At 46.1% G+C, this 24,113-nt stretch overlaps 1 protein-coding gene across 5 annotated transcripts in view; it reads right to left on the reverse strand.

Moving 5' to 3' along the window:
* Positions 1 to 18: 18 nt before the first annotated feature.
* The window catches only part of FXYD6 (FXYD domain containing ion transport regulator 6), a 40,526-nt gene continuing 16,431 nt past the window's right edge, over positions 19 to 24,113 (reverse strand). For 2 of the 5 annotated variants that reach the window (XM_008973507.4, XM_008973506.4), the window contains exons 2-8: positions 5,778 to 5,840; positions 5,049 to 5,084; positions 4,850 to 4,924; positions 4,207 to 4,243; positions 3,375 to 3,424; positions 2,825 to 2,874; positions 19 to 1,320 (exon numbers count right to left, since the gene is read on the reverse strand). In XM_008973507.4, the coding sequence (XP_008971755.1) occupies positions 2,846 to 2,874; positions 3,375 to 3,424; positions 4,207 to 4,243; positions 4,850 to 4,924; positions 5,049 to 5,084; positions 5,778 to 5,835 (285 nt within the window). In that variant the 5' untranslated portion in view covers positions 5,836 to 5,840 and the 3' untranslated portion in view covers positions 19 to 1,320; positions 2,825 to 2,845. Of the gene's footprint in view, positions 1,515 to 2,824; positions 2,875 to 3,374; positions 3,425 to 4,206; positions 4,244 to 4,849; positions 4,925 to 5,048; positions 5,088 to 5,777; positions 5,841 to 24,113 lie in introns of all 5 variants that reach the window. The other 3 variants (XM_008973505.4, XM_008973504.4, XM_063608288.1) reach the window with 2 other exon arrangements.

The following is a 24,113-nucleotide window of genomic DNA, read 5'->3' on the forward strand; positions in this document are numbered from 1 at the left end:
AGGAAAGCACCTCCGAGCCACTAGGAAACAAAGGATATTTTATTCCTTTTTTCTGTTGTTGTTGAGGATAGATCACGATACAGAGAACAGCAATGGGTCACAGCGCACGGTTTGGTTGGTTTCCGCGGGAACACAGAGGACAGGAGGGGCAGGATCTGGGTTGAGTTCCCACTCTCGTTATGACCTTCAACCTCTCACTGTTCCCAAGGGCTGCACGGAGCCTGCTGAGTCTCCAACCCACCTCGCTCACCGCTCTGACCACCGACAGGCAGAGCAAAGGATGCGGGAGTTGCCTCTGCTGCCCATCTAAGGGGACGTGGGCAGAGAAGCAAAGGCCTCTGCTCTCCCTCCATCCATCCCGCTGTGCTGGCCCCAACGGAACAGGAGTCCTTCAACTATTGCCTGCCAGAGACCCAATTGCAGGGACTGGAGTCTGCATCTGGATGAGCTGGGCTGTAGATTGAAGTCTCAGAAGCAGGGAAGGTTGGAAGGGGTAGGGTCCCAGAGCCCATGGGGTTATTGCTGAGAAGATATGCAGGGGACACATTCCCCAGGGGCAGAGTAGAAGCCCTGGGCCTGGAATCCCCGGGCGCTCTGTGAAGGGGCGGGGCAGATGGGGACTCCTCGTGGAAGCCCCTGGGAAGAAATTAACCACGGAAGGGCATAGCCTGCCTGACGTCAGCGCTGGGCTCACCAGCTCCTTGCTTTGTATCTCCAGTTGCTAAGAGACCTTCAGACTGGGATCAGGTGGGATAAGGAAGCAAGGTTTTTGTTAAAGGAGTGAAAGGAGTCCATGAAGAATGATGACAAAGTGCTGCAAACCTTCCCAGGTCCCAAGACGACTGAAGACCACTGCCCGTGCTCTTACCCTACGCATCCCTACATCAGGGGAGGGGGCTGGTCTCGGGCAACAAGCAGCCTCCTAGGAGCAGAAGGTGATGGAGGGCCATGGGGGCAGGGAGGAGCAGATGGCCATGTGGCTCAGCCCCTGCCTGGGAAAGCGACTCCACAGTTCACTAACAAACACAATACCATCCACGAACAAGTAGCCACAAAGACCACAGTTAGCAAACACACACACTCACACACACACACACACACACACACACATCACAGGAGGTGGGCAGGACCGCAGGCTGCAGTGGGGAGGCAAGTGTTAGTTGCATCATCAGGTGGAGGAATGGTGTTAGAGGGGATAGGGTGGGGGACACACAAGTTCTTGGCTTCTCCTGGGGAAAGGGCTGTTGCTGAAGTGGCCAGTTTTCTTAAGCATCGACATTTGCATCCAAAGGTTCAAGCAGCGGCCTCAGGTTCCAGAGGCTGAGGAGGAGGATAATTTAAATTAAAAACACTTTAGCTCGCCTCTGGTATCCTTATCTGCTTCTCTCCCTTCCTTGAGCACCTGCCCACTGAAATTCCCGGTATGACAGCCTCGTCTGAGACGCAGAGAAAGGAGACGAAGACACAGGGGAGGGGTGAACCTCAGAAGAAGCCTCTCCCAGGTGGGCTGGAGCCTGGCAGACATGGAAAGGAAATTGTTAAACCCAGGACCTCCCCAGTGGTTGCTCACAGTCCTGAGCCTTAGGATAAAAGGTTTCTGAGAAAGAACTAGTTTGGGAAAAAAAAATGAAAAGACATTTCATTTCCAGGCTGCCTCCTCTGAGCCTTCCCAGGTTCTCAATCTGTGATGAAATAGACAGAACACCAAGCTACCAGGAAGGGCACCTGCCTCCTAGATCGGAATCTTCATCCATTCGCACTTAGGTGATCACTTGCCTTCAAGAGCCCCATCCAGAAGACGGGTGTAATGAGCCCTGCTCTGCCCATCACGGGCCACTATGAGGATGCAAAAGCACTTAGGAAAAGAATTTAAATGCTACACAGGCACACGATATTGTTACACACAGTCGAAGCTGGTGCATCGGGCACTTCATCATCCAGAAACCTCTTTTAACTTACAATGTGAGATAAACTTATATACCTTTCTATAATGCCTTACTTGTATGGGGGGAAAAAAAGGCAGAAGTGAGCTGACAAAACACAAACCTTTTCACTTAGGATATTCCAGGGCATGTCATAAAGCGAGACGCACAGGACAGAGGGGAGCAGTGGCACTGAACCACAGCCGCAAAGGCCTGAGTTCACAGTCCGGGCTGTCACTCTCCACGGGGCTATTCCCTCTCATCTTGGTTTCACCTATAAAATGGGCTAAACCCCACCTGTCCCATCCTCTTTTTCTGGCAGACTCGAGTGAGTCTGTGTGTGTGGCGGCACTCTGAAAACTGTACAGCATTTGCCAGTTACTACTCTCCTGTGCCCCCTACGGTGAACAATGGAAATAGATACTAAAATCAGTGCCCTTAAATGTGGAGAGGGAAGGATCATATACTATTTGCTCTACTTTTGGGTAGGGTTGGGAAGTTTCATAATAAGGTGTTTAAAAAAAAAGTGGCCCTAAAGTACTTTCTGAGTCACCACGGAAAGCCATTATCTTTATGCTACTTTGAGATTAGGAGCATTTCACTAACTCTAATTCTCCCCATGTTGCACCTGGGATGGCGCCCTATGCACTCGACCAGTGGGCTGTGTGGAAGCCCCATTTCCTGGTTTTGGCATGCATGTGTGTGGGACACTTCGGGTGTTTCTAGTCCTGGTCTCTCTCACAGCCCCTTTCAGACTCCTGAAGGCTCCTCAGGGCAGGGCCCATAATAAAAGCTGTGCCCACTGCAAAAGCTAGCCCCATCCTTCCCGCCTGAACCCCTGTCCAGGCCCTGATGCAGACAGTGATGGCGACAGGGGCCAATCCAGGCACTGAGTATCTCACCTTCCACCTGATGGCTGCACTTCAGTTCTCTGCTTTCTGGGGCTCTGTTGCTGGAAAGAAAACCAGAATGGATTATAGTGTATAGACTCCTCACCCCCGTGGGCCACCCCCAACAGCAACCGTGTCTCTGCCTGACTCTGGGGGAGCAAAGAGGTGACGGGCATGGGATTTCGAGTCAGAACGATCTGGGTTCAATCCTGGCCCTGCTACTTGCTGCTTACAGGAACCTGGTAACCTCTCTCAGTCCCTCGGTTACAAAATGGGGACAGTGATGCCTATCTCAGGGCTGTGTGCACATTAAATGATATGGGGGTCTGTGCCTGGCACAAGCAGATGCTCTGTAAATAGCAGGTGACACTAGTAGTAGCCTGTTTGGTGGAGTGAGGGGGCAATGCTGCAGAGGCCCTGGAGACCCACTCTCCTGGCACTGCGGGAGCATGTCTGGCTGGCTGTAGCGAGGCCATGCACCTGGCAACAGTCCCTTCCTGAGCCACAGAGGGGTCTCTCTGTTCCCTCTTTTCCACCTGGGCAGGTGGTCACGGACAGTTACCATTGGCGGTGATGAGGTTCTCCACCTGGGCTTCCTCATCTCCTGGGGCCCTGCAGGAGAAAGAGACACACAGCCCCATCAGAGATCTCCAGGGCAGACCCAGAGAGCATCGCTCTGCTCCTCACTGGGGCACAGCTGCCTGCAGTCAGGCTCCTCCCAGTGCCCTGAGGGGCTGGAGCTCACTCTGCTGTGGGATGCATGGGGCAGAGGGAAAGGTCTGGACTGAAGGGTCAGATTCAGAGGGAACTTACAGGCACCCTTCAATGTCAGCCCTCATGGGAAGGGGAGGCTAGGGCCACATGGGGGCTTGGGTGTGTCCTGCCACACGCTTTGGACTTCTGGGGTCCAAGCTACCCTTGGCTATTATAGTAAACTAATGGGGTATGACCTCTATGTGGGAGTAGAAAGAAGGTCCAAGTGTCTATTCAGCTCAAAGAGCCTCATGAACAGGTGACAAGTGGGGACTGTGTCGCAGGTCCTGTAGAGAGGACCTGGGCATCAAGAGAGGCCAGGAAGCCCTCTGCTTCCCTTCTCCCAAGCTCAACTGTCCCAAGGGCCTCCAGAAAAGGTTCCAGTACTTTCTTGTCCACTCCCCATCCCCCACATAGATCAGAAGAGACAGGATGGGCTGACCTTCAATGTTTTGACCTCTCCTTTGCCCCAGAGTCTACCTGGCAGTCCTCAAACTTCCAGCCCTATGTCCCAACACACACGTTCTGCCTCCGAGACAAGAATCCAAGAGAATGCCCATTTGGGGGTCACACACCAGGGGCCCCTTCCTGTCCCACCTAGTATCACCCCCCCCCCAAGGCCACTGCCATGGCATCCTTACCGGGGCTTCTGATTGAAACTGCACTTGCACCTGCGACCTGAAAAGCAAAGAAACCATCCAAGGTCATGCTCCTGGCTTGGCCACAGCAGGGCCAAGGGTCTGTGCAGGTTGTGGGACTATGTAAATGGCACCCCCTAGACCTGGGCAGTGCACAGTTTGCACAGCCGCACACAGTGGCCCTCGGATGGGGTAGCTTCTTCTGGGGCAAAGGAAATACATTCTATAGCTGGAATGGCTACACCCCCACAGCCCTCTTGATCATGTGAGTAAAGAGGGATCTGTGCAGATCAGGCTCATGTGGGAACAACAAACTCGGAGGCACATCCCTCGCACACTAGGGCAGCACCTGTCTCCTTCCTCCGTGACTGCCCCATTCATGCCCTATAGACACGGCACTGGGAAGCCACCCTGCTCGTTCCTATCTATGCTCATTGTCATATGACATTTTCTTTGTTCCCGCTTCACTGTTTTACTGAGCACTTACTATGTGCCCAGCACTCTACTGGGTCGTGAAGATAACATGGAGGGCAGGCAGCCTCCTTTCCTCTCCAGGAGAGGGACCAACCAGGCTCTCACACTGTCCCCACCTGCTTAGCAGCCTCAGTCATTGCTCTTAACAGAGTGAGCAAAAGAACAAACTTACTTAGGATAAGGAGGATCCCAACCGAGAAGAGGACCACAGCGAACACCAGTCCCCCAATCCTCAGGGTCTGGTAATCTGCCAAAGGAACCAAGGGTGAGAGAGGAAGGGGCCAGGGAGAGGGTGTCTGTTCCCCCCACCCCTCCTGCCAGGCAGGGCTGCATTCCCCCTGACCCCTGCACCCAGGGTTGCCATCGCTCACCATAATGAAAAGGGTCCATTTCCTTCTCCTTTTCAGCTGCTGCAAAAACAAACAGTTGGTCAAGAGAAAGAAAGCTACACAAACTGGTTCCCAAATATCTAACCTTGCCTCACAGACCTCAGTCTCCACAAAGGAATTCCAGAGGAGCAGGGCCCATTAAGCAGAGATGCCTAGAGGTGCACGGTAGGGCGGGCCTGCCAGTTAGGGGGTTAGGGGAACCCTGAGGGCCGAGGTCAGTGAAGGCATCGAACCTCAGTGAGGCTCCGAGTCATGCAACACCCACATTCATTGCCCCTTTGTATTCTTACATCATCCCCAGAAGGCAGGGTCAGTTTTCCTCTTGTGACACACGGAGAAACCGAGACCACGGAAGGACATGTGACTTGCACGAGGCCAGCACTTGCTAATATGGTCTAGAGACTGATGTGCAGGTCTGAATCCCAGGGTTCAGGCCACAAGTCCACAGAGGCGCAGTGAGCTTGCGGGGCTTAAAAACTACTCCCTGCCGGACCCTTAGGGGGCGAGGGGGCAGGCTGTGTTGAGGTCTGTGAATAAATAGCTGCCACCTCCACGACTTTCTCTGCTGACTGAAGGGAGAGGCCCCTGACTAGACATGAAGAACCTGAGAGTCCCCCAGCCCTAATGTCCCAAAGGGCCCAGAACCTTCCAGCAGAGAGGGCTGGACAGGGTTGTCATCTTGTCACAGCCAGGTCCCAGAGGCGTACTTACCACTGGCCAGGACCGTGGGGGCCAGCAGGCTGCAGAGGAAGACCAGCACCAACTCCATGGCGTCTGGGGACAGAGGGAGAAAAAAATGATTCTCTGGCTAAGAAGCCTCCATCCGTCAGCTCCAAGCGTCAGCCTGACCAGGGGTCAAGCCAAATCCCCAGCTTTGCTCTGCACTCATGACTTGGTGAGGGTTCAAACAACCTAAGCACAAGCAGTTGACTTTTTTTTTTTTTGAGACAGAGTCTCGCTATCTTGCCCAGGCTAGAGTGCAGTGGCATGATCTCGGCTCACTGCAACCTCCGCCTCCCAGGTTCAAGCGATTCTCCTGCCTCAGCCTCCTGAGTAGCTGGCATTAGAGGTGTGTGCCATCACGCCCGGCTAATTTTTTGTATTTTTAGTAGAGACAGGGTTTCATCATGTTGGCCAGGCTGGTCTCGAACTCTTGACCTCAAGTGGTCCATCTGCCTCAGCCTCCCAAAGGGCTGGGATTATAGGCGTGAGCCACCACCAGTTGACATTTCTTGGACTCTTAGAGAATGCTCTGCATGTATTAATTCAATTGGCACAATTGAGTTAGTACAATTAGCAAGCACTACAACTAACGCAGGCCGAGAACCTGAAGCTTAATGAGGCTGACATGCACCAGAGTGAGTAGCAGGGCCTAGATCCTAACCCAGCATAGTAACTCCTCCACCATGCTGCCTCTGGGACATGACTTTGGTGATCTCATCTGTGTCCTTCTCTCCAGGCCACCCTTCTGTGGCCATCTCTAGTTCATTAAGGCCTTCTGTGGCCATCTCTAGTTCATTCTGACAGCCAATACCCCATCAGAAATGTCTCTTAATATCAGATTAAATGGGGCCAGTAAACCAATGTCCCTCTAGTCTAGCCAGCTGGGTGGGGAGGAGACTTGTGGTTTCCTGGGCCCTGAAGCACTGACAGCCCTCCTTCAGGTACCCCTCACATCCCACCTCAAAAGTCCCCAAGTCAGCTCTTCCCACAGGCTTTGGTTCAGAATCCTCCAGAAAGGTGGTTTGATTCAACAAAAGGAGTTTGAAGGCTGGTTCCATGAGCCTCAGCACCCCAGCCTCTGCTTCCCCAGAGGATGCGGAGGTCTCTGCTCAGGAGCTCATCAGTCCTGGTCTCTGGGTGGATGGCCCCAGGTGGGCTATCCTGGTGGAAGCAGGAGGCAGGGCCAAGAGGTGGCACCCAGGGATAGATTTCAATGGCAGGACACACATCTCACTCCTGGGCTTAAAGGAGCATGGTTAAGAGCCAGAGAGGCTTTTCCTGAACCAGGAAAGCCCAAGGCTGGGTGCTGTTTTCCATGTGGGGTGAAACCGGCAGTGGCCTGAACCCCTGGACATCCGTCCAGTCCAAGACCCTGATTGCCCCCAGCACGGTCACTACCTAACTCCGGCCTTGAGCAAGCAGCCGCCACTGCACTTCACCTCTCGGCCACCAGGGGTCAGAACGACTGCATCCACAGCCACGTCAAGGCCCAAACCTTGATTCAAAAAGCCTTTATCAAAAGGTGGTAATTTGCTTTTAATGCTGTCTCATTTCACACTTGTATTTCCTTTGAATGCTACACTGTATCTTATATGTATAAAAATATATGTAACATACACATATAATGAGGCATAGTAATAATAGAAACACCCATAAACCAGCAGCTTAAGGAAATGGAGCTTTACAAAGACTGCTGCAGTGACCTCTATTTCCCTCCACCCCATCCCCCTGCCTCTCTCCCAGAGGTGGCCAGTATCCCAAAAATATATATTTTTATTTATTTATTTATTTATTTATTTATTTATTTATTTATTTATTTATTTTGAGACTGAGTCTCCCTCTGTCGCCCAGGCTAGAATGCAATGGTGCGATCTCGGCTCACTGCAGCTTCCACCTCCCGGGTTCAAACGATTCTCCTGCTTCTGCCTCCCAAGGAGTTTGGATTACAGGCATGCACCACCACACCCAGCTAATTTTTTGTATTTTTAGTAAAGACAGGGTTTCACCATGTTGGTCAGGCTCAAACTTCTGACCTCAGGTGATCCACCCACCTCGGCCTCCCAGAGCGCTGGAATTACAGGCGTGAGCCACCGCGCCTGGCTGAAAATACGTATTTTTAATCATTCCCTTGCTCTTCTTCTAAAAAGCTGCCAATCAACAGATATAAAATTTCAGTTATGCAAAATGAGTAAGTGCTAGAGATCTGCTGTATAACACTGTACAGAATAATTAACAATATTGAATTGCACACTTCAAGATATGTTAAGAGGGTAGATCTCATAGTAAGTGTTCTTTCCACAATTTAAAATATACAATTCACACATCAGGAAGTTTGCCATCTTAAACTGTACAATTCAGTGCTTTTTAGAACATTTACAAACTTGTGCATTCGTCACCAATCTCGGGTTCCAAGACATTTCATCATCCCAAGAAGAAACTTGTATCCATCGGCAGTCACCCCCGACTCCCCTTCCCTTCAACCCTGAAACCATTCATCTACTTTTTGTCTCAAAGGGTTTGCCCACTCTGGACATTTCACATAAATGAAATAATAAAATACATGGACTTCTGTGTCTGGCTTTCAAGTTAGCATAATGTTGTCAGGGTTCATCTACCTTGTAGCATGTATGCATATTTTATTTCTCTTTATGGCTGAATAATATTCCACTGTATGGATATTCACCTTGCTCTGTCTTAAAAATATATTTAACACGTACATATATCTAAATATTATGTTGCTTAGTGTAGCTTTTTTGAACTTTATAATTATGATATCATGTTTATAGTCTTTTGAAACTTGCTTTTTCTGTCCAACATTATGCTTCTGTGGTTCACTGACTTATTACATTTAGCTATAGTGCATTCATTTTCAGTGTGGTGTAATATTCCATTGTGCAGGTAAATGATCATGTATTGCTCTAGTCTCCTGCCAATGGATGTCTGTTTCTTTTTCCCCCTCAATTTTATGCTATTACAAATAGAGTTGTGGACATTTTTGTGCATACTGCTCAGGGCACACATGCAAGAATTTTGAGGAAACAGTTTTTCGATTCTTTGATCACCACTCCCATAAGAAATACATTTTACATTGCAACCCAGCATAACACATATTCATGTAACCAGAAGCAATTATCACAAAATAATACTTACTATGAATGAGATAGTTTATTTTCTATTTTATTCTGTTTCTTTACAAAAAACATTTCCAGGCTCCTTAATGGGTCACACTTGGCAGTTTGAACAGTTATGTTCTAGACATGAGCCTAGGACTGAAGTCATTCATTGGGTTGTATAGTATGCAAACTGTCCACTTCACACAATGATTTAAAATTGTTTCCACAGTGGTCATCTCCATGATAATATCCCACCAGCTGCATATCACTGTCCCCATTACTCTACAACCTGTTGTGGATATTTTCTGTTGTCAGATATTTTCATTTTTGCCAATCTAGAGGTAAAAGATGGCTTTAATGGGATTACACTGTAATAGAGCTGGACTTTTTTCTCCGTGTTTATTTGTCATTCCTGTTTCTTCATCAATGATATGTTTTTCATGCCGTTTGCCCGTTTTCCAAGTGAGTTGACATTATTATTGTTGTTAATTTCTTATTCTGAATACTAAACCTTTGTCATTAAGTATAGCAAATATCTCCTTCCAGTTTGTGGCTTATTTTTTTCACTTTTAAAAATTGTCTTCTGTTGAACAGAATTTCTTAATCCTAACATACTTGAATGCTGTGATTTTTGTGTCTTAAGACATCCTTTCTCACCCTGAGGTCAGAGTTTTCATCTAAAATCCCTAAGGTTTTGTCTTTTACATTTAAATCTATTTGACATCTGAAACTGATGTTTGTGTATGGTGTGAGGTAGGAGTCTAGTTTTACTTTTTCCCATACTGATAACTTGTACTTTAACCTGGTTCCAGGGGCAGACTACCTCCCCTTTTCCTCATGATGGGCTATACCACCTTTGTCACATATCTGATTTCTATTTGGTGTGCATCAGTTTCTGGGCTATCTCTTTGGGTCTATTGGTCAATTTGTCTGTACTGCATTAAAATTACTGTGTTTCAATTATGATAGCTTCATAGTAATCTTGCCACATGGTAAGAGAAGCTCCCATCTTTTTTTCTCCTCTTCCCTCTCCTCCTGTTTCTTCAGGAATGTCTTCATTATTCTTGGTTTTCTGCTCTCAAATTTCAGAATTAGCTTTTCAAATTCATCTAAAACTGTTAGGATTTTCATGGGAACTGCAATGGACCTATCTATAGAACAACCTGGGGAGAAATGACATATTTCTGATCTTGAGTCCCCTGTCTATAAATACATCTTTTGATTTGTTTAGGTCCTTTTCAATAAAGTTCTATAAATGCTTTCATACAGGTGTTGCACATGTTCTGTTAGATTCATTCCTAAGTGCCTTATCATTTTTATTGCTGCTTTCAATGTCACCTTGGGTGTGTTTTCTAATTTTTGCTGGTAGAGAGAAAAGCAACTGATCTTTACATATTGATCTTAAATCCAATAATCTTGTTAAACTCCCAAATTATTTGTAATAACTTACCTAGAAATGCCTTTGGGTTTTCTCTGTAGATATATCATCTTCAAATGATATTGTTCCTTCTTTCTAATTCTCACACTGTTTATTTCTATTTTTTTTTTTAGAAAATTATAGTTTTTATTTTATTTTATTATTTTATTTTATTATTCTTTAAGTTTTAGGGTACATGTGCACAATGTGCAGGTTTGTTACATATGTATACATGTGCCATGTTGGTGTGCTGCACCCATTAACTCGTCATTTAACATTAGGTATATCTCCTAATGCTATCCCTCCCCCCTCCCCCCACCCCACAACAGGCCCCGGTGTGTGATGTTCCCCTTCCTGTGTCCATGTGTTCTCATTGTTCAGTTCCCACCTATGAGTGAGAACATGCGGTGTTTGGTTTTTTTTGTCCTTATGATAGTTTTCTGAGAATGATGATTTCCAGCTTCATCCATGTCCCTACAAAGGACATGGACTCGTCATTTTTTATGGCTGCATAGTATTCCATGGTGTATATGTGCCACATTTTCTTAATCCAGTCTATCATTGTTGGATATTTGGGTTGGTTCCAAGACTTTGCTATTGTGAATAGTGTGGCAATAAACATACATGTGCATGTGTCTTTGTAGCAGCATGACTTCTAATCCTTTGGGTATATACCCAGTAATGGGATGGCTGGGTCAAATGGTATTTCTAGTTCTAGATTCCTGAGGAATTGCCACACTGACTTCCACAATGGTTGAACTAGTTTACAGTCCCACCAACAGTGTAAAATGTTCCTATTTCTCCACATCCTCTCCAGCACCTGTTGTTTCCTGACTTTTTAATGATCGCCATTCTAACTGGTGTGAGATGGTATGTCGTTGTGGTTATTTCTATTTCTTGTCTTAGTGTACTGGGTAGGAATTCCAGTGAAATGCAGAATAAAAACAATAGCAAACACACATGCACACAACACATGCACACTCACACACAGTCTTACTACTGATTTTAAATAGAGTTTTTCTAATGCTTTGAAAGTTCCCCTCTAATCCTGGTTTCCAAGATGTTTCTGTTTTATGTTAATTATGAACAAGTGTTCTATTTCTATGGTTTTTGTCCTTAAATCTACCAATGAAGTAAATTGTATGTATGGATTATCAAGTGTTAAATCATCCCTGCATTTCTGAAATGAAACCAATGTTGTTTTTTTTTTTTTAATAAACAGATGGATTTGGCTTACTGACATTTTGTTTAGGATTTTTGCATCTATGTGCATGAGTGAGATTGGTCTGCAGTTTTTATTTTATTGTATTAACCTTGCCTGGTTTGGGGATGGCAGTACTGGCCTCACAGAACAAGTGTCCACTCTCCTGCTAGCTCCCTGGAAGAGTTTGCAGAAGATTCGAATAATCTGTTCTTTGAGTGTTTGGTGGAACTAACCTGTAAAATCATCCGGGCTTGGGACTTTCTTTGTGGGAAGATCTTAAATGGCCCATTCAATTAATTAATGGTTATGGCACTCTCCAGATATCTATTTCTTCTTTAATAAATTTAGTGAGTTATAATTTTTAAAGGAATTTTCCCTTTTCTGCTTTCAAATGTTTTGCCATAAAGTTATGCCTGTTTTTTTCATTCCTAATGTTACTTGTGACAACTCCCTTTCTTCTTGGTCAGTTTCACCAGAGGTTTAACAATGCTAATAGTTTTTTTGAAGAAACCAACTCTTGGTTTTATTAATCCTTTTTATTGTATGTTTTAAAATTTTCTTAATTCTGCCCTTAAACAATCTCTGGGTTTCTTCTATTGTTCTTTTTTATGTTTATCTTGTTATGTTGGATACCTAGTTCATTAATATTTAGCTTTTCTTATTTTCCAATATAAGCATTTAAGACTGCAATGTTCCCTCTAAGTGCTTTTAAAGTATAAACAAGAACTAAACAATAATCAATAACCACACTTCAAAGCTTCTGTAAGGGGGTGAAAGTACTCCATCATAGTTGGATTGTTGTTTAGTTCTCAGTATACTTTAAACCTTCTTACAATTTCTTGCTTTACCTATGCATTAAGAAGTGTGTGTTTTAAATATCCAAATATATAGTGATTTTTATTTGCTTTTGTTATTGACTTCTAACTTAAGTGCACCAAGGTCAGAAAACATGGTCTCTATGACGTACAGATGCCTTGAAACGTGTTGAGACTTGCTTTATGACCTAGTACATGGTCAGTTATTAAAAGAATTATATTTCATATGTGCTTGGAAAATTGTGAATTCCTTCATGGTTGGGAAGAAAGTTCTATATGCCTATAAATTAAGATTATCAACTGTGTTTAAATTTCTTTTTTTTTTTTTTGACTGTTTATCCTACCAAAAATCAAGATCAGCACTTTAAAATCTACCACTAAGTGGAAGGATTTATAAATGTATCCCCATATTTGAAACCGAGGGGTTAATCTGATCAGGTCTGCCTGCACTGCTTGCTTTTGGTCGCTTGCTTTTTGTTATTATATTTTATTTTTTTTTTCCTTTTTCCATGAAGCTGAAGGCCGTGGTAGCTGAAGGCCTCGGTAGCTGAAGGCCTCGCCACTGCATGCTGAAACTTAACCTTCACTGGTTACTTTACAGATAACATTCATAGGTCACCCTGGTAATGGTTACTTCAGTTGTTTTTCAGGAATTTGGGCTAGCTCCTGTCCAGTTCAAACAGGATGAGACCACCCACCCTTCAACTGGGCGTGTGCAAGTGCCCCGAAGGGTAGCCTTTGACATCAGAGGGCTAAAAACTCCACCCTCAGGTCACACTAACGCCACCATTTCCTGTACATATGTCCTGTGGAATGCCACAAACCCTGACTACGCTTGCTCAGAATGAATCGCCATTTCATTTCTCCCCACTGCCAATCACCTTTCCCTATGCCTCAGACCACCCCACTTCCCTTAACAGTAAATATCCCTAAGCCTTATCTTTGGGGAGGCAGATTTGAGAGCCGTTCTCCGGCCTCCTTGCTTGGTGGTCTTCTGAATAAATCTTTTCTCTTTTGCAAAATCTGTGTCACAGTGATTGATTTACTGAGATTTACTGAGTGTGGGCAGAACAGACCTGAAGCTGGCCGATAACATGTCTCTTAGAATATTCTAACAGATAGTTTAAAACTGTTACTGTCCTCTGAGTTGGGTCTTTTAGAATTATGTAGTGATCCTCCCTGTCTTAAATTCTATGTTACTCTCTACCTTTCTGTGTCCTTATGTGTTGTGTGTGCATCTTATAAACAGCAAAGAGATGGATTTTTGAAAAATTCTGTATTGTCAGGCTTTCTGTATTAATTGTCAAATTTACCCCATTTAATTTACTTATTGTGACTATTGATATAGTTGGTCTGCTTTCTGCCATCTGTTTTTTCCCTATAGGAATGTGCTTGTTTCTTTTTCTTTCCTTGCCCTTTCTTTTTTCTGGATTAGTTATTTTTATTTTTATTTTTTGGGGGGCGGTCTCACTATGTTACGTAGGTTGGTCTCGAACTCCTGGGCTCAGGTGATCTGCCTGCCTTGGCCTCCCAAAGTGCTGGGATTACAGGCATGAGCCACTGCCCCTAGCTTAGTGATTTTTTTTTCTTATTCCTTTTCTCCCTCTACTGGTTTAGAAATTATAGAAACTATTTTAATCTTTTAGTGGTCATCTTTGTAATTTTTCCATGTGTATTCAATGTAAAAAAGACTAAAAAAATTCAGAGTTAATACTTATAATAGTTATTAGGCAGAATACCCTCCTTGAAAATACAAAAATCCAAATCATCCCCTTCCTGATACATATGCTATTATTGGAGAATATTTCAGTTCTTTTTAAAATTCTATAAAATAGATACTAATATTTGTACTTCATGAAAACTATGTTTGTTTGGATTCACCCATGTGCGTAGTAGCCAGCCTGCAAGACAGCTCCCAGTATCTCCTAGTATTCAGATCCTTGTACAGTCCCCTCCCACACTGCACCAGGGTTGCTCTGTATGACCAGTAAAATATGGCAGAAGTAATGGTACGTCACTTTCAATATGAGGTTATAAAAAGCAACACAGCCTGTTGTGTGCTCTCTCTCTCTCTCTCCCTCCCTCTCGGATTGCTTGTTCTGAGTCAAGCTAGCTGCCATGTCTTAAGGATATTCAGGCACCCCTGTGGAGAGGCCCATGTGGTGGCCTCACTCCAAAAGCCTGCTAAGAAATACAGCCTGCCATGAACCACATAAGTGAGCTTGGAAACAGATCTTCCGGCTTCATGAAAGACCTTGAGCCAGAACCACCCACTGAAGATTCTCCCTGATTCCGTACCCTCAGAAACTATGTGAAATATCAACCGTTTGCTGTTTTAGGCTGCCGAGTTTGGAAGTAATTTGCTATGCAGCAATAGATAATGAATTTACAACATATGTACTGATTTGTTCACCATTGTTTTTGAACGTTAGTCATCCTTCATGCCATTTTCTCTATTCCTAAAGAACATCTTTCAAAATTTTCTTTAATGAAGATCTGTTTGTTAGAAACTCTGTTTCTGTTTATTTGGAAATGTTTTCATTTCACCTTTGTTGCAAGAGACCCTACGGCGATCCCCAGTCATTCCAGCCTTCTAGTGTTCAATGCTTTGAGTAATCTCTTTCCTTTGAATACTGGCAGGAGCTGCAACATACTTTTAACCAACAGAATGTGGCAAAAGTGGCAAAAGGACAGCTCTCAGATGATGGTGTTATATCATATAAGACTCAATCTTGCAGGCTGGAGCTCGAGAATTTTCTCCCTTGCTGGCTTGAAAAAGCAAGCTGCTATGTCATGAGACAGGCTACGGAGAGAAGCACAGGATAAGGAATTGTGGGAAGCCTCTAGCAGCTGACAGCTGCCCCTGGCCAGAAGCCAGCAAGAAGATGGGAACCTCAGTTCTTCTGCCACAAGGAGATGAATACTGCCAGCAACCTGAGGGAGTCTGGAGACAGATCTTTCCCCAGTCAATTCTCTTATCAGACCACAACCTTAGCCAGCACCTAGACTGTAGCTCGGTATGATGCTGAAGCAGAAAATTCAGCTAAGCTGTGCCAGACCTCTGACCTAAAGAAACCATTACATAATAAACATGTGTTGCTTTAAGCTGCTGGGTCTGTGATCATTTGTTATGCAGCAATAGAAAACTAATACAATCCTATCCTTGAAAGGTAGTTTGGCTATGTACACAATTCTAGGCTGATAATTATTTTTGCTCTGCACTTTTAAGATGTTATTCCACTGCTATCTGGCTTCCATGATTGCTGTTGAGAAGTCTGCTGCTTATATCATCATTCCTTTATAGATGTCCTATCTTTCTTCTCTGCCTCCTTTTATTTTCTTCTTTTTGTGTTTGCTGTTGTGGGTTTCATCACAAGTCTGAAACACAACATAGAACTGATTGTTGTGAGTTTCATCAGACTTGAAAGTCCTTTACCTATAGTTTCATCCTTTTCATCGTTATGAAAAATTCTTATCTCTTCAAATATGGCCTCTCCTCCATTCTCCCCACTTTTCTTTCTGAGACTGTGACTAGAAGCAGGTTAGACATCCTCATTCTATTCTCCATATCACTTAACTGCTCTTTCATATTTTCCACTTCCTTGTTTCTCTATGCTACATTCCAGGTAATTATTTCATATTTGTTTTCCATTTTCTGACTTCCTTTTTAACTGTATTTATTTGCTGCTTAACCCACTCATTTACTTTTGTGTTTCAATGGTCATATTATTAATTTCTAAAGGTTCTATCTGGTTCTTTTTGACATTGCCCGGTCATTTGTGTTAGTCTTTGTTGTTCACTCATTTTGTGTTCTCATCTCTTATTCTTTCAACATTTCTTACATTTATTTTATATTGTGTATCTGATAATTCCAAACTCTTAAATCCTTGGGGGTCAAAATCTACTTTTTGTTTCTGTGCCTCTCAATCACAGTGACTTGTTTTTTCCTGTGTTTGGTAATATATTCGATTGTGAGCTCATATTTGCTAGAGTTTAATCTGTGGGAAATTGGCAGTCCTAAAATGGGACACTTTCTTTCAGAGAGCATTTGCTTTGCTTTTTCATGGAGGCTGGGGGCAGCAGATACCAACCTGAGATCACTTTAGCCCCTCTCAAGGGTTCTTGGCTTCATGCAGGTAGTCTCAGGTTTGGCTTCCCAACCTTGCTGGGCTCAATGCTGATTAGCCTACAGAATGCAGTAATGTCAACGAGGGTTCATTCTAAGAGTAACTATGGCTTAAGTTCTGGCTAAGCTTCACATACTCCAGTGCTAGTTTTTGTTTTGTTTTGTTTTGTTTTGCTTTGTTTTGTTTTGTTTGAGATAGAGTCTCACTGTGTCACTCAGGCTGGAGTATAGTGGCACAATCTCAGCTCATTGCAACCTCCGCCTCCTGAGTGATCCTCCTGCCTCAGCCTCCCTAGTAGCTGGAACTACAAGCATGCACCACCATGCCCAGCTAATTTTTGTATTTTTAGTAGAGACAGGGTTTCACCATGTTGGCCAGGCTGGGTCTCGAACTCCTGACCTCAAGTGATCCTTCTGGCTCGGCCTCCTTAAGTGTTGGGATTTCAGGCATGAGCCACCATGCCTGGCCCAGTTATCTCATGGGGTTTTTGTTTTGTTTTGTCTTTTTGGTAGTGTTTGGTGTGGGGAGAGTAATGGTGACTTAAGATTGGATGATTTTCATTCCTTCTTTAAACCAAGCTGTGTAATAGTAAACCTGGGATTAATTATTTTAAAGTGGAAAGTCCCCTTATGATTCAGGCAGTCATACAGTCCTAAAATATCTTCAATCAAAGTATGAAATAAGGTAAGTTTTGAGCATCTGCTACCTGTAAAACACCTCCCTCCCTCCCTCTCTCCTTCTCTCTTTCTTTCTCCAGTTTACTGCTTCTTCCTAGCTCAAGTCCCATCTCCAAATTACACCTGCTCCTTGCTTAGCCAGTGAGGAGGGAGACTGGAGTCAAGATGTGGAAGGTAGATGAAACAACACATTAAGGCCTTCAAACCTTAGGGGCCATGGTGTGAATATTGGATGTGAGGAGAGAGAGGGAAGGACAAATGGACCACGCTTCCCACAGTGGCCTCTTGACCAGCTCTAGCCGGAAGAGGGAGTGCAGTGTTGGCAATAGGGCTCTTCCTGCCCCCTGGGAATAGGGAAAGCACATGTCAATGGCTCTGGGCCACCAGGGACAATGGGCAGCAGTTCAGGTTGCTGCTGTGCCTTCCCTTCAAACCCCAACAATCACCTCCATTGATGCTCAGGTTCAAATCCATTACACAAGCAAACACTGAACTCCTAGAAAGGGCCATACTATTCTGGGTTCTGCAAAGGATAAGTAGGTGAACAAGATACAGCCTTAGCTACCAAGGAGAAGTAGGATTTGGTGGCAAAGGGCTCTGATCCATCAGCAAATATGACGAGAACTTCCCAACAGGTACAGACGCCATGCAACAATAGTCCAGAAAGACAGAGAGAAGGGGAGCAGAGAGCTCAACAGGGAGCTAGGGAAGTTTCTGTGGAGGACCTGACATTCCAGTTGAACCTTAAGAGCAGGGTAGGATTTTGACAGACAGGGGGAGGGAAAGAGTAGAGGAAAGGCATTCCGGTAGAGAAGACAGCATGAGCAAAAGCAGTGAGAGGGGAAACAGAAAGTAGGAATAACAAATGGGATTCAGTTCAAGTTCAAGTTCAAGATCAGTTCAAGATGAGCCTTAAGGCATTTCATTCAGTAGTAGCTGTCCAAAGTGGCTTCCCCAAATGAGGTCCAACAGGAGATGGACTTCATCCACCAGTAATGTCTGCTTAGCCTAGGAGGGAGCTGTGACAGCAACCTACCAAATAGCTGCCATTTCTAGTGTAAGATATCTTCCAAAACAGTGAACAACCCAGTTGGACTAAAGCATGATGGGGTGGGTGGTGAGAACTCAGATAAGATGGTTGGAATCAGATTGCAGAGGCTCTTGAGTGCCAAGCTAAAGAGTTAAGACCTGCCTTTGTATTCTAAAGAAAACATTTCTGATCAAGTTACAGTGTGAAAAGAAATACTGTCACAAATTTGAAAAGTGACCAATTCTCTACTCCTGCAAGCTGCTGTCCCAGCCTGGGCTACATCAACCACACCTCATCATGGGCCCCTCGGTGTGGCGGGAGGGGGCAGGAGGGGGGCCTAAACCCATTTTTAAAAATCTCATCGGTGGTACGTTGGCGCTGCCCCTGAGTCGAGTGGCCAAGTACATACACAGAACTTTTGAAGGGCCACAGAATGCCTTTGTCTCACTGCTGCACCCAGCTTGGCTTCCCTTCCGTCTCATATACCACCCCTCTGCACCTCCCACCCTCCCAGTGACCACACATTCCTTTCTCCCTCCTTCCAGAGAGGAAGCTGGGCTGCTGGAGGCTGGCTGGGGTGGGGAGGGTAAGAGGCTGGGTGGTGAAAAATCTCAGTTCTGGGCGAGAGATTCTAAGGAGTAGATGGAAGACAGGAAGGAGGAGTCACTGGGGGAAGGAGATCCAAGGCTGAAGTGAGTGGAGAGGGCACAGGAACAGGGCATGCACCGCCACATGTGCACTGGGCCCTGGACCTTTGCCTGGGGGCCTGAGGACCTGGCTCGCCAGCACAGGGGGCCTGAGAAATCATCACTGCTGGAGTGGGGGACTCCCTGGCTGCTTCACTCTCTTGCTCCCCAACTCTTCCCCTCTAGACCATTTGGACTACTCTCCCCATCTGGAGAATGGAACCAATCACACGTTGCTGCCTCCTCTAGGGTGTATTATGAGAACGAATTCTGTTTCCACTCATTTTTCCTCTCCTTTCTGTGCTCTCGTTTATCTCCATATTGGCAAGCAGCTGAGGTTTTGGGTGGAAGCAGCACTTCCATGTTAATTTTCCTCTCTGATCCTCCTGCTTGGTTGCTGGCTGCATGTGCGGGAGAAAGCAATCAGAAGAGTTTCTCCGGCAATTATCTTCCCATGCTGAGTCACATAATTTCATTTAATTGCTGGGTAAAAACTGCTCAGAAAGAGAAGCCACTAGTTGATGATATAGCAACATGCTCTATTATTTTTGATTCCACGCAGCAGTGAGGTAGATCAGAATACCCAGTTCCATTGTGAAAATAACTCAGAAACAACCTCCCTTGAAAATGCAGAGGCTCCAAATTACAGTGAAACTTCATTATCTCATCCTCATCCCTCCCTCCCCCTGCTCCCGAAGCTTCACTCGCCTCCCCTGGCATCCCACCTGCTTGCCTTCCTGCAGGCTCAGCCCACGGATGACAAGCCCTGAGGGGTCACCGGGCCTGGGTCTTAGCAGGATGCCCTGCTAAGAAAGATGAGGTCTCACTTCATACAGAACGTCCCGGAATGGGGCCTTTTATGAGGCCGCAGAATGCCTGGGCCCCACAGTTTAGTCTAAATGGTTACCATAGACTATTATTATATGCAAAGGGATATGATTTAGCCTATGACGTATCTAGATCTTTGCAACCAAGAAGTCTATTAAAAAAAGATTCGACTGTGTATATATTGAGTATAACCAAGATGTGAGGTCTACCAGATGGAGTTAGCATCACAGAATTCATCACAGTTGGTTACAGTGATTGGGCTCCTGCTTTTTATTTGTGAAAATTGGGGCCCAAAGAGAGATGAGGTACCTGATTCATCCAGTTATTTAGGGGCAGGGCAGGGCTCAGAACATGCATTTCCCACTCTTGACTGCTGTTTTGATGTGCTGGGATTGGGAGGTGGGCAGAACAGGGCTGGCAGAGCAGTGGCCAGGAGGAACAGAGGGAAGGAAGGCTGAGCAATGCCAAAGGGAAGTGGGGCAGCCCGGCTGGAGCCAGGGAAGAGGGCGAGGCCCTGCAGAAATGGGGTGGCCAGGGACATGAGAGGGCAGGAGGGAAGCCACTGCCACTGATAGCCTCCTTGGATTGGAGATGGGAGGTGACAGTGCTGGCTTCAGGGAAGGCGAGGGATGGAATCATGTCTAGAATGGGTCTTCTGGAGGCATGGGGCCCAAATGCTCACTCTCTCACACAGGGGAGTAAACACGTGATGAGAACAGGTCTTTCCCATGATCCCCAGGTGATGTGGTGAGTTTAGTGCAGGTGGCTATTGCTGCAGCGTGGATCTGTGTTGTGTAAGGTTAGACTAAGAATGAAAACAGGGAAGTCACAGACAAACTGGTCAGATGTATTGGGAAAGAAGTGGATTTTTTTTTTTTTTTTTTTTTTTTGAGAAGGAGTCTCGCTCTGTAGCCCAGGCTGGAGTGCAGTGGCGCGATCTTGGCTCACTGCAACCTCTGCTGCCGGGTTCAAGCGATTCTCCTGTCTCAGCCTCCTGAATAGCTGGGATTACAGGCATGTGCCACCATGCCCAGCTAATTTTTGTATTTTTAGTAGAGACGGAGTTTCACCATGTTGGCCAAGATGGTCTCGATCTCTTGACCTCGTGAGCCGCCCACCTCAACCTCCCAAAGTGCTGGAATTACAGGCATGAGCCACCACACCCGGCCCAGGTGGAATATTTATATTCCTAAGACCTTAGCAAGTCTTACTGTCTGGGAGGAAAATAGGGGGAGAGTGGTCTGATCTATTCGTGCTAAGCAAGACCTCTTGGAGACAAAGGACTGGCCCCGAAGGCTTTTTAAGGCCTCCTTAGCCCTCTGTTTCCATGAAAGGGCCATGCCTGCACAATATCAGCCTTACCATCAGTTCTCTATTCTCCATGCTCATGAACGGGACCTGGGGGAGTGGTCAGTATAAACCAGTAGAGAATGCCCAAACCCTGGCCTTGGCTTTGGAATGTGTTTTATTTTTATGGGAATTAAGCCTCATAATGCTTTCAAACAAAAGATAAAGAATCCCAGAGAGGCCTCAGTACTGGAGAGGCTGGATGTTCTTCTCCTTGATCTTCCTTGGCACCCCACCCCAGCCCCACTCCAGCGTCCCCCTGCTTCCCATCCATGCTGGAGCATCCTGGTGCCCTTGGCATCCAACCAAAGTACCTCCCCACTCACACACAGCTGCGTTTTTCCTCTCCAAACTGTCCCTCCTTTTTCTGCTTCCCATCTCAGATGCTTTGGCTGAAGTTCTCTTGCAGGATTAAAAGGAAAATGAAGGACAAAAGGACAGTCGTCATCCACTTGGGGGATGTATGTCGAGCAGAGCTCCAGGGGGGCTTTCCCAGGGTCCCTCCTGGCTGAGCCCAGCACCCCTCACTCCCTCTCCATGTCAGGGCTGCTTTCTCCTCTCACCTTGGGTCCCATGTGACCACCAGCTTGGAAACAGGGGTAAGGACCATACTCAGCCTCACACCCCCAACTTTGTGCCCTAAACACTCTCCTGTCAAAGTTCCCAAGCCACAGGGACCCAGAGTCATGGCCCAGGTTCATCCTCTGTTTTTGTAAAATGGAGAGTCGATTCTGCTTCATTTTCTTCTTTCTTTCTTTCTTTCTTTCTTTCTTTCTTTCTTTCTTTCTTTCTCTCTCTCTCCCTCCCTCCCTCCCTCCCTCCCTCCCTCCTTTCTTTCTTTCTTTCTTTTTCTTTTTTAGACGGTCTCGCTCTGTCACCAGGCTGGAGTGTGCAGTGGTGCGATCTTGGCTTACTGCAACCTCCTCCTCCCAGGCTCAAGCGATTCTCCTGCCTCAGCCTCCCGAGTAGCTGGGACTACAGGTGCGAACCACCACACCCAGCTAAGTTTTGTATTTTTAGTAGAGACGGGGTTTCGCCATATTGGCCAGGGTGGTCTCCAACTCCTGACCTCCGGTGATCTGCCCAACTCAGCCTCCCAAAGTGCTGGGATTACAGATGTGAGCCACCACTCCCGGCCGATTCTGTGTCATTTTCAACCCCTTCTGGGAGGCTGCTCAAAAGTCCATTTGCTTATGTGGCTATGAGATACATCTCCTGCCTCCTAGACACTGTGCAAGACCCCCGCCCCAAGCCAGTGTGTCCCGACCGCAGGTCCAGCCACACCCAGTTTGGCAGGACACTGTGGAGCCACTGGCGGGCAAATGTGAATCCCCTGAGGAGGGAGGTCCGGGGTTGGAGATCTTTATGCCTTTACAAAGCACACCCCTGACTCACACTGCACACTTCCCAGAGAGCGGCCTTGAACCAGAAGGCTGGACACAGAGGTCAGCCTGCATCATAGGAGCCCTTCTATGGATGCCACAGAAGAAACTAAGAGGAATTAAAAATTCTGAGATGAAAACCCACAGTTGAGGCCCAGTCTGGGGGTCTGTATTTGAAACAAGAGGTAATAATTATAATCATGACAAATGATACAGGCCAGGCACTATTCTTAGTGCTTTAAATACTTATTCTCACTTAATCCTTAAACATAACCCGATGTTAACACTGATAATGTGCACCTGTGGCCCTTTCATGAAATCCAAGAACTAAGGAGGCCTTAAAAAGCCTTCAGAGCCAGTCCCTTGTCTCCAAAAGCTCTTGCTTAGCACAAATAAATCAAACTGTCCTCCCCCTATTTTCCTTCCAAACAGTAAGACTTGCTAAGGTCTTAGGAATATAAAGATCCCACCTCTCTCCCAGTACATCTGACCAGTCTGTCTGTGATAATTTTTAGTCCGGAGCTTCCCTGTTTTCATCCTTAGTCTGGTCGTACGCTACTCAGATCCACGCTACAGCAATAGCCACCTGCACCAAGCTCACCTTACTGCACAGCTGGGGTCATGGGAGAGGCCTATTCTCATCACCTGCTTGCTCCCCTGTGTGAGTGAGGAGTTGGGCTCCATGTCTGCCGAAGGCCTTTTGTTATCGTCAAAAGCATTTTACAGGGAAAGAAACTGAGGTAGGGAAAGAGAGGTGCCCTGGAGAATAAGTGCAGGATTCTGGACTTCAGCCCTGCTCTGTCTGCCTGGCTGTTGGTGGAGGGCAGGGAGTCTTCCTGCTATGAGTAGGTTTCCTTCAATCGCAGAGCCAGCCCCAAACTCCAGCCCTTGGGCCCCACCTCACAGGGAGGGATCACATCCATTCGGGGGCAAAGAGCCATGAGGGGCCACCTGCACTGTGGCTCTTTGAAGGGCCCACCTTTTCTAGGTAGCTGCCACCCTGTTTTCTCATTCCCATCCCAGTCCAGCAGGCTGAGGCAGCGAGACACAGGTACCTGAGAGAGCTCTGCACAGAGAGCCACAATGCAGGGGCTCCCGCATCTGGATGAACATTTACCAAGCTTCCAGCATCTCTAGCTTCATACATATTCGCGCGCTAGAGAGACAGCAGAATGTACAATCCTGCCAGCTCACCCCTGAGAAAGCATTGATACTCACTTGTTGGACAGAGAGCTGTTTACTCGGGTGGGGGATTTTTAAAAACAGGCTACAGAACCCTGCAGCTGATTAGGCCGAGGGTGAGAGCATGGGGTGCGGGCAGCGCAGAATCAGTGCAGAATCTGCCACTCCGTTCCCTTGTCCACTTTCCAAGGCTATGATCAAGGTCAAGTGAGATAATACATGTGAAGGTTCTTTGTAAACTGTAAAACACCCTGATAACAACATGTAACATTCGTAAGGTGCTCATGCCATACCAAATGTTGTTCTAAATAGTTATATAACTCATTCTACCCTTACAATAGTCCTAAGAAGCAGCTATTATTATGATCATTCCCTTTACACAGACGGGCAGACTGAGGTGAGAAAGATTAAGTAAGCTGCCCAAAATTCCAGAGCTAGAAAGTAGCAGAGCCTAGATTCAATCCCAAGCAACCTGGCTCCAGGGTCCTTGCTCTGAGCACTCAGCTCTCCCTCCTC

Source organism: Pan paniscus, chromosome 9 (assembly GCF_029289425.2).
Source record: "Pan paniscus chromosome 9, NHGRI_mPanPan1-v2.0_pri, whole genome shotgun sequence".
In the NCBI taxonomy this organism is placed as follows: domain Eukaryota; kingdom Metazoa; phylum Chordata; class Mammalia; order Primates; family Hominidae; genus Pan; species Pan paniscus.